At 41.7% G+C, this 13,035-nt stretch overlaps 1 protein-coding gene across 1 annotated transcript in view; it reads left to right on the top strand.

Annotated features, from left to right (window-relative positions):
* The window catches only part of ZNF292 (zinc finger protein 292), a 59,675-nt gene that overhangs the window by 22,209 nt on the left and 24,431 nt on the right, over positions 1-13,035 (top strand). Inside the window, exons 2-4 of the mRNA XM_035319933.1 lie at positions 7,384-7,538; positions 8,593-8,671; positions 11,478-11,613. Of these exons, the coding sequence (XP_035175824.1) occupies positions 7,384-7,538; positions 8,593-8,671; positions 11,478-11,613 (370 nt within the window). The remainder of the gene's footprint in view (positions 1-7,383; positions 7,539-8,592; positions 8,672-11,477; positions 11,614-13,035) is intronic.

The raw sequence follows: 13,035 nt of genomic DNA, 5'->3' as shown, positions 1-13,035 counted from the left end.
TGCCTTAGGTTCCCTGCTCAAGCTGCTGCATCTTCGGGCATTGCTGCTGGCAATCTCTGTTGACACTCAGCTCTTGGCATCTTCTTCTAACAAGCCCCACGTGTATCAGCTTTCTGCCCAGTGGAGGGACCTGGCAGGCCTTGACCACATGCTTACAGCTGCAGCATGCTTCATTTTAATTTGCTCGTGATCAGGCTGACAATACAAGGCATGAACGAATAAAGCTTGCCCTATTTCTTGAATCAGCCCCTTTTGACTCTTCTTGCAAAGATAGCCGTACTTTTGGATGAGCCAGGGACTGACACGTGCTGGAGGAGAGGTTAGTGGTGGTGTGCCAGGTAAGGGTGAGCCCTGCCATGGTGGGAAGGTGTCAGGCATCTCAAGGAGTGCTGCTGCCACCCCTTAGCCTGGCTGTTCACTCGGGCTTGTTCGTCGTAATTCAGCAGCTTCTCTGCAGCTTGGAGTTGGCTTCACAGGGGAGGGGGCAGTGTTGCAGCTGCTGCCCATGTGCAGCTCTTGAAGGCTAGTCTCTGACTTGATTGGATCACACTCGTTGCTCGGACTCTTTTCCTAGTGTGGATGTGCTGGAGGACAGTTGCTGAAATAGAGGCTTTGCTGTTTGCTAGATTGGGTTTGAGAGGCACAGCTTACGCGTGTCCCTACTGCCTGTCACTTTCCCTGTCTGTTAGTCCTCTGGGCTTAGGCAGGAATGGAGGCAGCAGTTCCAGGCACGTTCCAGCATACCGGGACAGCTTGCCTTTATTCAGCTTTCTACAAGGATAAAGAATTTGAGCTGAGGAGCTGAAGAAACATGTAGGTGTGGACTGCACATGTGAAACTCCAGTTAATAGCAAACAATCCCTTCCTTTTGTATGAGATGGATTTTTCACACAGCTTCAGTATTGCAGGGCTGCTCTCAGCAAAGGAGGCTGCCCAGTGTAATGTTTGGAAATAGAAACACATCCTCTGGTAGGTGCATTGCTACTGCAAGCATTTATGTAAGCATTCTGATAAAGATTGAAAAAGATAAAAATGTATTGTCTGAACATTACCCGTGGCTAAATATTTTCCACAGATTAAATCATAGATATAACACGTCTGATTTTTTTTTTTAATTGTACAAATTGAAATGCTTCAATTTTTTGAGCATTCTTGTGTGTAAGCTGCAGCTGAAATAAAATGCAGTTTTGGTCTCACAGAGGAACAAAACTTTGCTGCTGTGCTCTGAATACAGCACTTGCCTTGATTAACAAGCATGTCCTGACTAGGGAGATAAATAACTTAATGAGGCCCAGGGCTGGGGGTAAAATTCTTTCTTTTTATGGTTGTAAACGGAACACAACAATGATTCATTAGCAAAGCAGAATATATTTGATTTTCTTTGTACAGTGGCAGTGCTGTATAGTCTGGGGACATCCAGACAAGGAAATCTGTCATCCTGAAGAATACTTTTGAAGGGCGTGGTGGGCGTAAGTGCTTAATACAGTTCATGTAATGGCTTGGAAGTGGTGATCTATATACACAAGAAACAAATAGCACTATTTAATGCTGAAAGCGGTGTCACTATGTTATAGTGCAAGCCTCCCTGCTTGCTTTATGCAGTGTGTTTGCATCTGTACTTGCTGCTTTTAAAGAACAGTAGTGGTAGTAACACATGACCAAATATACCAAAAAGTTTTTGGAACTTGCCAATTTGTTGATTAAGTCTACTTTTAATTGGGTTGATTGCTTATAAACCTCATATTTTCAAAATAAAACTTTACTTCAATTTATTAAGCTGGACTTGGACTAGAATAATGTTGGTAGGGCTTTCATAGGTTCTGCAAGTGCTTCGGTAATTCTTCAGTCCAGTTTTCTGGTATTACTGACGACATGGTATTTCTGTAAAGCTCCTAATTACCTGTGAGAATCCCAGCTGGGTTCTGTCATAATAGGCCTGGGGTCTTATACTCTCCCTGACTCAGATCGGACTGCAATAGTGCCTACTTGGAGATTTTTCAGCATTCTGATTACCTCCCATGAAACCTGAGATCTTCTGATCTGGTTGTTACAGGTCTGTCTGCGTGGTCACTTTTCACAGCTTGCTTCAGTTTCTGTCTACCAAGACAGTTAATTTCTTCTTCTAGGTGTTGCTGTGTCTTTGCTGTGTTGCTGGCCAGAATCCTCTTCAGTCGTGCTTCTCAGATGACCAGTTTAAGTTACATCTCCCTGCTTTTTTCTGCTTCCTTACTCCCTTTCTTCTTTCCTCTCCTGCTCAGCTTCACACTTCGAGGCTTTCGGGATATGCTGTTGTCCTGGCTTCATAGCTATCTTTGAAATGTTCTTTCTTATGTCAAAGCTTGTGTTAATCTTGTTGCTTGCTGCGGACTTCTGAAGATGCAGATGGGCCATTCAAAATCAGATTTATGTTTAGCAGGTAAACCTAGTGTTTCTGATATTAAGCAGGATTCCTAACTTGATATTCGAAGTCCTGAACACAAAGTTATCTTGCAGGCAGAAACTATTTGGCAGCTTTACAATGGCCAAGTTGGCTGTAAAGGGTTTAAACAATCAGCTGAATAAAAGTAAAGGGCAGTGTATGCAACCTGGTACTGCCATGATCTGATATGGTAATTACTGCTTAGTGGTATTTTTTGTTGTTGTTTACTGTTAAGTCAAAAAAAAAACCAACCTTGTTTCAAATTAATCAAAATGGAATGTAATTCATGATATTAGCTTTAATAATTCATCCCTAATTATGAAGCTGGCTCACTGTTTTAGTGAGGTAGCATTCCACGCTAATGCAGAGAATTTTCCTGGCTAATTTAAGAATCCATATGAACAGTAAGCAATGCTGAATGCTTTATCACCATGTTTGTTCCTCGTTTACTAATAATGTCACCAACAACTTTCACATTTTCACCAGAGAGGAAGAATTGCTTCTTTCAAAAAAGTGTGAAATTAAGCTATGTTGTTCATTTTTAATGCAAAGTGCTTGCATGACATTTTTTCCAGTGCAAAAATAAATCATAGCTGAGCACTTAAAAGGAAAAGTTTATTCTTTTGAAAAAAAAAATTACAAAATTATGCTTTTTCTTCTGAATTTTGAATATTGTGTACTGTAGTGTGATATTCTGTTGAAAGTGCAGCATTGATTTCTCTGCTGTGTTCTTAACAAGAAAAAAACAAGTTAATGAGAAAATGTTTTCTTCTACAAGACTGGCATTCATATAAAGCTTCAGGTCCAGTTCATTCTTTTAATGTGAATACTTCTATCAACTCGACTAGGTGGAGAAATTGCTGTGCGTATTGTCCAAACAGCTGCTTGTTGACCCAGAAAGTGAATGATGTAAAAGATACTCTTACAGTTCTTGTTCTGCAGGTTTGCTGTTTTACCACTAGCATCCTTAAACATGTCACCCAGGACAAATCAGTAGCTGAAATCATAGCACGTCGGGCTATGTGAGTATTTGGGAAGAGGGAGACGCTTTGCTGGAGTTTCTTAGAAGGTGCAGGTAGAGATGAGTAACAAGTGGTGTTACTCAGGTGTCAGTATTGGGACCAGCACTATTTAACATCTTTGTCAGTGACGTGGACAGTGGGATCAAGTGCGCTCTCACCTAGTTTGCCAATGACACCAAGCTGTGTGGTGCGGACGACATGCAGGAGGCAAGGGATGCCATGCAGAGGGACCTGGAGAGGCCTGAGAGGTGGGCCTGTGAGAACCTCATGAGGTTCAACAAGGCCAAGTGCAAGGTCCTGCACCTGGGCTGGGGTACTCCCAAGCACAAATGCAGGCTGGGTGGACAGTGGATTGAGAGCAGCTCTGAGGAGAAGAACCTGGGTGTGTTGGTTGATGAGAAGCTCAACGTGAGCTGGCAGTGTGTGCTTGCAGCTCAAAAAGCCAGCTGTATGCTGGGCTTCATGAAAAGTGGCAGGGTGAGGGAGGTGGTGATCCTCTGCCTCTGCTCTGCCCTTGTGAGACCCCACCTGAAGCACTGCGTTCAGCTCTGGGGCGCCCAACACATGAAGGACACGGAAGTATTAGAACAAGCCAAGAGGAGGGCCACAAAGATAAGGAGCCTGGGACACCTCTGCTGTGAAGAGAAGCTGAGGGATTTGGGGTTGTTCAGCCTGGAGAAGAGAAGGCTTCAGGGCAGACCTTATAGTGGCCTTCCAGTTACCAGAGGGGGTCTACAGGAAAGCTGGGGAGGGACTCTGTCAGGGAGTGGAGTGGTATGACAAAGAGCAACAGCTTTAAACTAAATGCGGATAGATAGATTTAGATAGTGATGGGACAAGGGGGAATACCTTTAAACTAAAAGAGGGGAGATTTAGATTATAGGTTAGGAAGTAGTTCTTCACTCAGAGGGTGGTGAGGCCCTGGCACAGGTTGCCCAGAGAAAGCTGTGGATGCCCCATCCCTGGAGGTGTTCAAGGCCAGGTTGGATGGGGCTTTGGGCAACCTGGTCTGGTGGGTGGTGTCCCTGACCATGGCAGGTGGTTGGAAGTAGATGATTTTTAACGTCCCTTCCAACCCAAACAGTTCCATGATGCTCTGATTCCTTGGAGCTGGCTTCTTGTTATGATCTTGTTATTCTATTATATTGATAATAAGTGCCAAATGATACAGAGACATTTGCTAGCACCAGTGACTTGTTTGACCTGCCCTCTTTTGCTGTGGCCTCTTCCTTGCTTCTGCTGTGTTTTGCTCTCCCTTGATTACTCTGCGGTGCTTTTGACATCTGTGATGCTTTTTAGCTGCTGTTGTAAGAGGATCATATTGTTCGCTATAGTAAAGCAGACCATATTCCGGTAGGATCCAGGGTTCCAGCAGGGAGCACTAGATGCTGCAGAAGCTATCTTCTGCTGCAGCAAAAAGTAGAGTATGTGACTTCTTTAAAAGGTGACTTTGTATTGAGGCTTCCTTTTAAGCTAAAATCAGTTTTAATGCAGCTGTTTGCCAAAAAAAAATGCATATTTTTCTCTTATATCCTTGACTGGAATACCCGTGGTCTGTGTTTTGTCTGTGTTGTAACCAGGCTTTGGTATTGTGGCTGCAAATAACCACATCAAGCTTTTTTTTTTTTGATTGAGTTCAATATAGATGAAGTTTTTATTGAGAGAGTTTGTTTTGGATACCATCAAAGAAGAGAATTTTAAGCATGTTCTGAATAGTACCGTTAGCTAACTGAGGGCAGATGTGTAACATAGACAAGGCAATATTGAATGGAACTCAGGCTCAATTTAGTACAGTTGAAGACCGGAATAAACGTAGTTTTGTTTTGTCTTGTCTTTTAAAGTGATGGACTTGTCTCTCCTGAAGAATTAATGTTCTGTTCTCTTCCTAACACACAAAGCCAGAGACAGATCAAAGTTGGATTTTATAGTTTGACTTGCATTATATCCCAGGCATAAAGAGTTCATTAAGATTGTTACATTTGCATAGTAAAATAATGTAATATTTGCATATTTCAAATTAGCTGAGAAACGCTTGGTTCTGCTGTTTATTCAAGTATATGGGAGATTAGTAATAGAAGAGCTTTATTGTCCAGAGGGCTCTGACAAGATTGCTGATTTTCTTTGCCAGAAGAAACCTTGTCAGAGTTGAACCAATATTGTCAAGAAAAGCTTTAATTACAGCTGACCTTAATAAAAACGGGAAAGCATGACTTTTGATAAATGGCCTTGACAGTAGGAGCTATGTAAAATGCTTTCACATTGGCAAACCTGATCTCCTTCCACGCTGAACGAGCTGGTTCTGCAGATGAGGGGACAGCAGCAGATGTATTTTTTTTTTACCTGACATCAGCAATGCCTTGGACTTTGTCTCCCACAGTATCCTTATAAACCATGAAATAGTCCGCTTATCCAGGCAATATAAGGAAGTGGCTAAACTGTGGGTCTCAAAGACTTGTAATTAGTAGTACGAAGTCCAGATGGCAGCAGGCTACTTGTGGTGTCCTTTCAGTGCTCAACACAGGTGAAAATACTGTCCCGCTGACTTTCTGGTGAACTGGCTGAGGGGCAGAGCATGCTGTCAGCAGGTTTGCAGATGATACTGACTAGGTGGGAGCAGTCGGTGTGCTCCAGGTCAGGGATACTACCCAAGAGGGACCTCAACAGCCTGGAGGAATGGCCGATGCAGAGCCCTGCATGTGGCAGGGAACAGCCCAGCCCCGTGCATCTGCAGCCTGGGGAGCAGTTCTATGGGAAAGGCCCCAGGAGTCATGGTGCACAAAAAGCTGAACAGCCAGCGGTGTGCCCTCACAGCAGTGCTGCTGCACCCTGAGCTGTGTTAACATGACTGCAGCCAGCATGTTGAGGGAAATTAATCCCTTTACTCGGCACTTATGGGACTGCATCTGGGTACTGGCAGGGAAGAATCACAGTAAATGTTAATCCTCCACAGGAGCAGGTTGCCCACAGAGGCTGTAGGACGTCTGTCCTTCAGGATACTCATAGATCTGTTGGACATTACTCCAGACAACTTATTCTAATAGCCATCCTTTGAGCAGGGTGTTAGACAACTTAAATTGTGATTTTTCCACCTGTTACGCCCCTGAGAAGCATACAGCAACATTGATCGTCTTAATACAACAGTTTGCAACCTGCAACAGTGTAGGAATTGGCTTGCGGTCAGAAAGCACTGCCCTAGGCTTGCCTAGTTCTCCAACTTAACCTGTGTCTCAAACAAATGGAAGCCTTTTGTACTTTTGGTGGTGGTGGTTATTCCATCTCTTGCGGAGTTTGGTATGCATCGCTCTAATTAGTTTATTTCTAAGTCATTTTTTTTGTAGGAATTCATGTGGCAAGTAGGAAAACAACTTTTTGACTGAGTTCTGGGTGTGTGTGCTGTCTTTAAAATGCTTAGTTAGTAAAAATCAATATGCTGAAAATACCTGTGTTGTTGAGATGGCAAAAGAGAAGAAAAGTAAAACTGTTCCCGAAAGTGCAGAAGTTGATATAAAGGCTAATTAATGCTCCCAAGTTTACTTGCTTTAAAAGCTGAACTGGAGAGATGAGTGTCTAAATACATGATTTTTTCAGTTCCTCAATTATGAAGAGGGTGGGAGGGGAGTATCTTTGTTACCAGGCATGTTCTTCGGGCTTTATATTTGGAAGAAAAGAATGTAAACTGAATTACATGATGATACAATTGGGGGAAGTGTCAGTCATAACATTATTGGATTATCAGACAATGACTTTTATGGGGTATGGGGGTTAAGTTTCAATCTTTAATGAAACAGTACATTTTAAGGAAAAAGTACATTTTGAGAATATGTAATTCATATTAAGGAGATGGATAACCCTTCTTAATGGTTACATTTTATTAGGGAGGAATATAAAATTAAAAACCTGTATTTCTTCCTGAATTTTGTGTTTGTTTCTCTTCCTAAACAGACTCTGCTGGAATATGCAGAAAAATGGAAAACATCAGAAGATCCTCTGCCCCTGTTAGAGGTGTATACAGTGGCTATCCGAAGCTATGTTAAAGCACGACCTTATCTTACCTCTGAGTGTGAAAATGTAGCCTTTGTGCTTGAACGCTTAGCACTGTGAGTATTTTTTTCAGTTACTGACACCAACCTGTATAGTATTAACTTTTCACTGCTTAAATACTCTCAGTTCAGTTCACAATCTATAAAAATTCTAAACAGGTTGGTGGTGTGGGTTAACCCTGTTGGACAGCTAAGCACTGTACAGCTGCTTGCAGACTCCCCCCCCACACACACAATCACAGTGTAACAGGAGAATAGGAAAAGAATAAAAGCAAGAAAACTTGTGTGTCAAGATAATTGTTTAATAAGCAGAGGAAAAGCCGAAGGGGAGAAAGAAAACAGAAGAAATCAAGTGATGCAAAGGCAATCACTCACTACTTCCCCCTGGTAGACTGATGCCTAGCCAGTTTCTCAGCAAAAGGCAGCTAACCTCTATAAATCCCCTCTTTTCCTTTTGTATTGCTGAACATGACATTATATGGCATGGAACATTCTGTCTGCCTGGTGGTGTCCCCTCTCAACCTTTTGCGCACTCCCCCAGTCTCTTCACGGGAGGCAGAATGAGAAACAGAGAGGGCCTTGACGCTGTGCAAACATTGTTGAGCAATAGTTAAAACATGGCTGTGTTATCAGCACTGTTTTGGTCACAGCTCTTAAAACACAGCACCATACAAGCAGCTATGAAGAAAATTAACTCTATCCCAGCCAGCGCAATAACAGCTGGGAAAACCTTCCTCACAGTGAATGGTGTATCTGAGAAAGAATGTCTTCGGTTGTTAGAAATGGAGCTGTCTTCAGAAGGACTCCTCTGATCTAGGAAAAGCCATCGTCTCTAGCTTGAAGCATTTTTGTCACTATTGATCCACATGCAGTCTGAAAATGCATCAATTTACAAAGGTTATTACAGGGTGGACTTCAGTGACATCCATTTTTTGTTGGAATTAGTTTTTTAGAGAACCTGCTTTTACAGGTTTTGCAAGAGTGTGCAGGACCTCTTTATATGTTCAAACAAAAACTCTTCTGTGACTGACGTTTTGTATGATCAACAATTCTTTATTTTAGTATCCATTTAAAAAAAATGCCTCAAATAATATTTACGTTTGCATTCCAGAAGCTGTATTGAACTTCTACTGTGTCTGCCTCTTGATTTACCTGAAAATAAATGGGAAGAATTTCAGGCTTTTGTACAGGTGAGTTTGGGTCATGAAATAATATTATGTAATATGGCTGAAGATTTGTTTCCTGTTGGATGATAAAGATCAAGCCCTTCAGCTATAAATTCAACGTACTCCAAAGCAATTGCTGTCAATCATATCACTTGTCTGTCATAGTTCATGTAGCAGCTTTGGAGAAAAAATATTTTTAGGTGCTTCAAAGGAAGTCATGTTCTAAGATACTTGTCTTTTAACACTTAGATACTTGTCTTAACACTAAGACAACACTAACACTTAACACTAAGATACTTGTCTTTTAACACTGTTAGAAATTGAATATCGTGGAAGCTATTATTTTTACTGTTTGCTGTTGTTCATTTGAGGTTTATTTTATGAATGAAAGATGCTTCAGGATTTTTAGATCTTCCACAGGGCAGTAGTTGATTAATGATTAGAGCTCTGCTTTCAGAGAATGATGTTGAAGCAAGTTCTGCTTCTTTGTCGGCTGGAAGCTAGCAAATGTTATTCCAATTTTCAAGAAAGGCAAGAAAAATGACCCTGGTAATTTCAGGCTTGTTGGTCTCACTTTGGTGCCTGGCAAAATTATGGGAAAGATTATTCTGGGAGTTATTGAAAAATACTTGAACAACAATGAATTCATCAGTTAAAGACTATGGGTTCATGAAGGGAAAGTCATGCTTTACTAACTTACTGCCGCACTTATTGGGCAAAGGGAAGGCAGTGGACATGGATTTGGGGGGACTTTAGCAAAGCTTCTGATACTGTCTCTCACAGTACCCTTTTGGACAACATGTCCAACATACAGCTAGACATATACACAATATGATGGGTGAAGAATTAGCTTATGGGTAGGGCTCAAAGAATTGTAGTAAATGGGATAAAATCAGGCCTGCAGATGGTCACTACTGTGTTCCCCAGGGGTCAATTTTAGAGCCAGTACTCATCAGTGTGTTTATCAGTGACCTGGACACTGGGCTTGAGTGCCTGAATTAGGAGGTACTAAATTAGGAAGAGCTGTTAATTCCCTTGAGGGTAAAGAAGCCTTACAGCAACATCTTGATAAGAGCATGGAGCAATAACAAATTGTATGAAAATTGACAAGAACAAATACCAAATGCTGCACCAGGGGTGGTGCAATCCTGGATGTACGTATAGGTTGGGGTACAAGTGGCTGGAGTGCAGCCGTGCAGAGAGGGGTTTAGGAGTTTTTGTTGACGGTACACTCAACAGTATGTCCTGACGGCCAAAAGGGCTGACTGCATCCTGGGGTGGGTGCATCAAGCACAGTATAGCTACCTGGTCAAAAGAAATGATATCAATGTGAGTCACTAGTGTGTTCTGGCAGCCAGAGTGGCCAACTGCACCCTGGCGTGCATCAAGTTTGGCATTTCCAGCTGGTTAGGGGGAAGGGATTGACCTGCTCTGCTCTACATTGGTGAGGCCTCACTGGAGCACTGTATGCAGATTTGGGTGCCACAACATAAGGAGGGCATAAAACCATTTCAGAGTGCCCAAAGGGAGGGCTACAAAGATGGTGAAGGGTCAAGAGATACGAGGAGCAGCTGAGGTCCTTTAGTTTGTTCAGCCCAGAGCAGAGCAGGCTGAGGGGAGGCCTCATGGCGGCCTGCAGCTCCCTCACGAGGGGAGCGGAGGGGCAGGTGCTGAGCTCTGCTCTCTGGGGACAGCGACAGGACCCGAGGGAATGGCATGGAGCTGGGACAGGGGAGGGTCAGGCGGGGGGTTAGGGAAAGGTTCTGCACCCAGAGGGTGGTTGGGCACTGGGACAGGCTCCCCAGGGCAGTGGTCACAGCACTGAGCCTGATGGAGTTTAAGAAGTGTATGGTCAATGCTTTTAGACGTGTGGTTTAACTCTTGGTTTGTCCTGTGTGGAGCCAAGAGTTGGCCTCAATAATCCTTGTGGGTCCCTTCCAACTCAAGGTATTCTGCAATTTGTCGGAAATATGGGGGCTGGGAGGCATGAGAATGAAATAATGATAGTAAAAAAAAGATGAGATACAGTTAACCTCAGGATTCTCAGCCTAAATAATGCAGAAAAAATCAAAGTCTGATTTTTGAAATGATTCTTCTTACTAGTATCTGCCTCATGTAAATTAATTCTTAAGAGCTGTGCTTGAGCCAGGAAGCTCTGTAGTTTACTGATGGGGTTTGAAAGTAAAAGAAAAGTGAAGAGCTTGAAATGAGCCCTTTGTTCTAGGACCATTGTTAGTTGTGCATTTCTGTTTAATCCACAGAGTGTTTAGGCTATTTAGTTTGCTCCCAAAAGCAGCTCTGGTTCCAAAATCAATCCTGCTATCTAAGTGAAGTAGAAGGTATTTTGGTTGAATTTAGGAATTCACTCTGCCTTGTATAGAACCATTGGGTGAGGTCTTACACCTTAAATCTTTGCCTTTGCAAAAATACTTTGTTCAGGCTGTCCAGTGCATAAAAACAGTCGAGTACTGAAGAATTTAGGCAACTGATGCCACACAAATATGTGGGCAAGAGATTTCTCATCCTCGGTTTTCAAAAGGGGGGGATCGTATTTCAAAAGTTAGTTTCAGAAATGTAAGTAGCAGCTCAGTTGATAAATGACAATGTGAGTTTGGGATGCTACATCTCTTTGGTTTCTCTGCCTAAATCTTAAGAGACAGAGGCAGAAGTAACACTGATATAGGATAAATGTTAAGACAGTTTTGATGCACATTCAACTCTTTATCTGGTAGGTGGGTGGGTGTTTTGTTTTCAACATACGGCATAAAGGAATATTAAAGACATATTCTTAACTCTAACAATACTTCATTTTGTAAAATGTATCCTTCAGGTGGCTCATAAAAATTTGATGGAAAATGGCAGCCGGGAACTGCATATTTTAACTATACTCACTCAAGAGAAGGGAGTGTGGAAGAATCCAATATTGTGTGGCATTCTTTCCCAGGAACAGTTGGATCCAGATAAAGGTAAAATTTTAAATGCTTAGAAAAAAATATGCCTTGTTATTATAATACTTTGGAATATTATTTTGTTAAATAAGTCTTTTGTTCGACATAGCTTGTGATAATTTATAAGCTTTATAAATAAAATACACTTGTATCATTCTTTGAATTACTAAAATGGTATGTTCCTAAGAATGTACAAATAATTTCATGTTAGTGATTTGCATAAAATGTAATAATAGATGGATATCTCTTGCCATTTTCTTTATAACTTATGCGAAAGGGAGGTTACATACAGGTTATTTTATGATGGGATTAGTTCAGTATTGTTATACAAAAACTATTTTACATAAAATGTATTTAAAATGAGTGGCATTTACTGAGCTATGAAATGCAAAGTGGGACATCACTGAAAATCAATTTACACCACAGTTCTGAGATTGGCTCCCAGCAGTTCAAAAGGGAAAGGTATAGGAACAGCGTTAGGCATACAATGATATTTTCCTGATGTTTCATTTCAGGTGCCAGAGATTTGCAATTCAGAGTTGGTATCCTTGTGTTAATGAGTCTTGGCTGATTGTTTTGATTCTTTGAGGCTGCCTAATTGGTTTAGAATCTGTATGAACAGGCACACATACGTGTCTGTGGCAGAGTTGCACAGTTCTCACATCAAGTAAAGTAGTTCCTCTTACCATCAGCCTTCTTTTAGCCTGACACCTGCTTATTTTGTGTGGTATTCTCTACTTACAAAAAAAAAAGTGAACTGTTACTCAGATCTTTCAATGAATGCATCTTTTTAGTAAGAAATGATTCATTAGACTGCTATCATATCCCTGCTTCTGTTTCTTCCGTAGTTGCTTTAGTCTTTCACACCGTCTTCCAGTTCTACTGTCCCATTTCTGAAATGAGACGAGTCAACATGTAGATGTAGCGAATTCCTGCTTCGTTCTGTGTTCCTATCATATTATTTCCTAACTTTAGGCTTTCTTTTTGACTGAGATATAAGAGACCAGTGTTCTCTTAAAACTGAATGGTTTAATACCACTTTCTTTCTTTAATTCTCACAGTATTAGATTTTTTCCCTAACACACAGCCTATTTTTCTGCATGTAAAGTTATGGTTGTGTATTTTTACCCTACAAAAATCACTTTAGTGCTATAATAACATTTGAATGTTGATAGAACGAGTTGTTAGAACTAGTCCAGAGGAGGGCCACAAGGATGATCAAGGGGCCTGGGGTAACTCTCCTGTGAAGAGAGGCTGAAGGAGTTGAGGTTGTTAATCCTGGTGAAGAAAAGGCTCTGGGGAGACCTTACAGTGGCCTCCCAGTATCTATAGGGGGCATATAGGATAGCTGGGGAGGGACTCTTCATCAAAGAGTGTAGTGATAGAACAAGGGCAAACGGCTTTACACTAAAAGAGGTGAGATTTAGTTCAGAGATTAGG

The sequence above is a fragment of the Oxyura jamaicensis genome, chromosome 3 (genome assembly GCF_011077185.1).
Source record: "Oxyura jamaicensis isolate SHBP4307 breed ruddy duck chromosome 3, BPBGC_Ojam_1.0, whole genome shotgun sequence".
NCBI lineage: Eukaryota > Metazoa > Chordata > Aves > Anseriformes > Anatidae > Oxyura > Oxyura jamaicensis.
The sequence above is the reverse complement of the archived record's forward strand: the minus strand, read 5'-3'. Positions and strand labels throughout refer to the sequence as shown.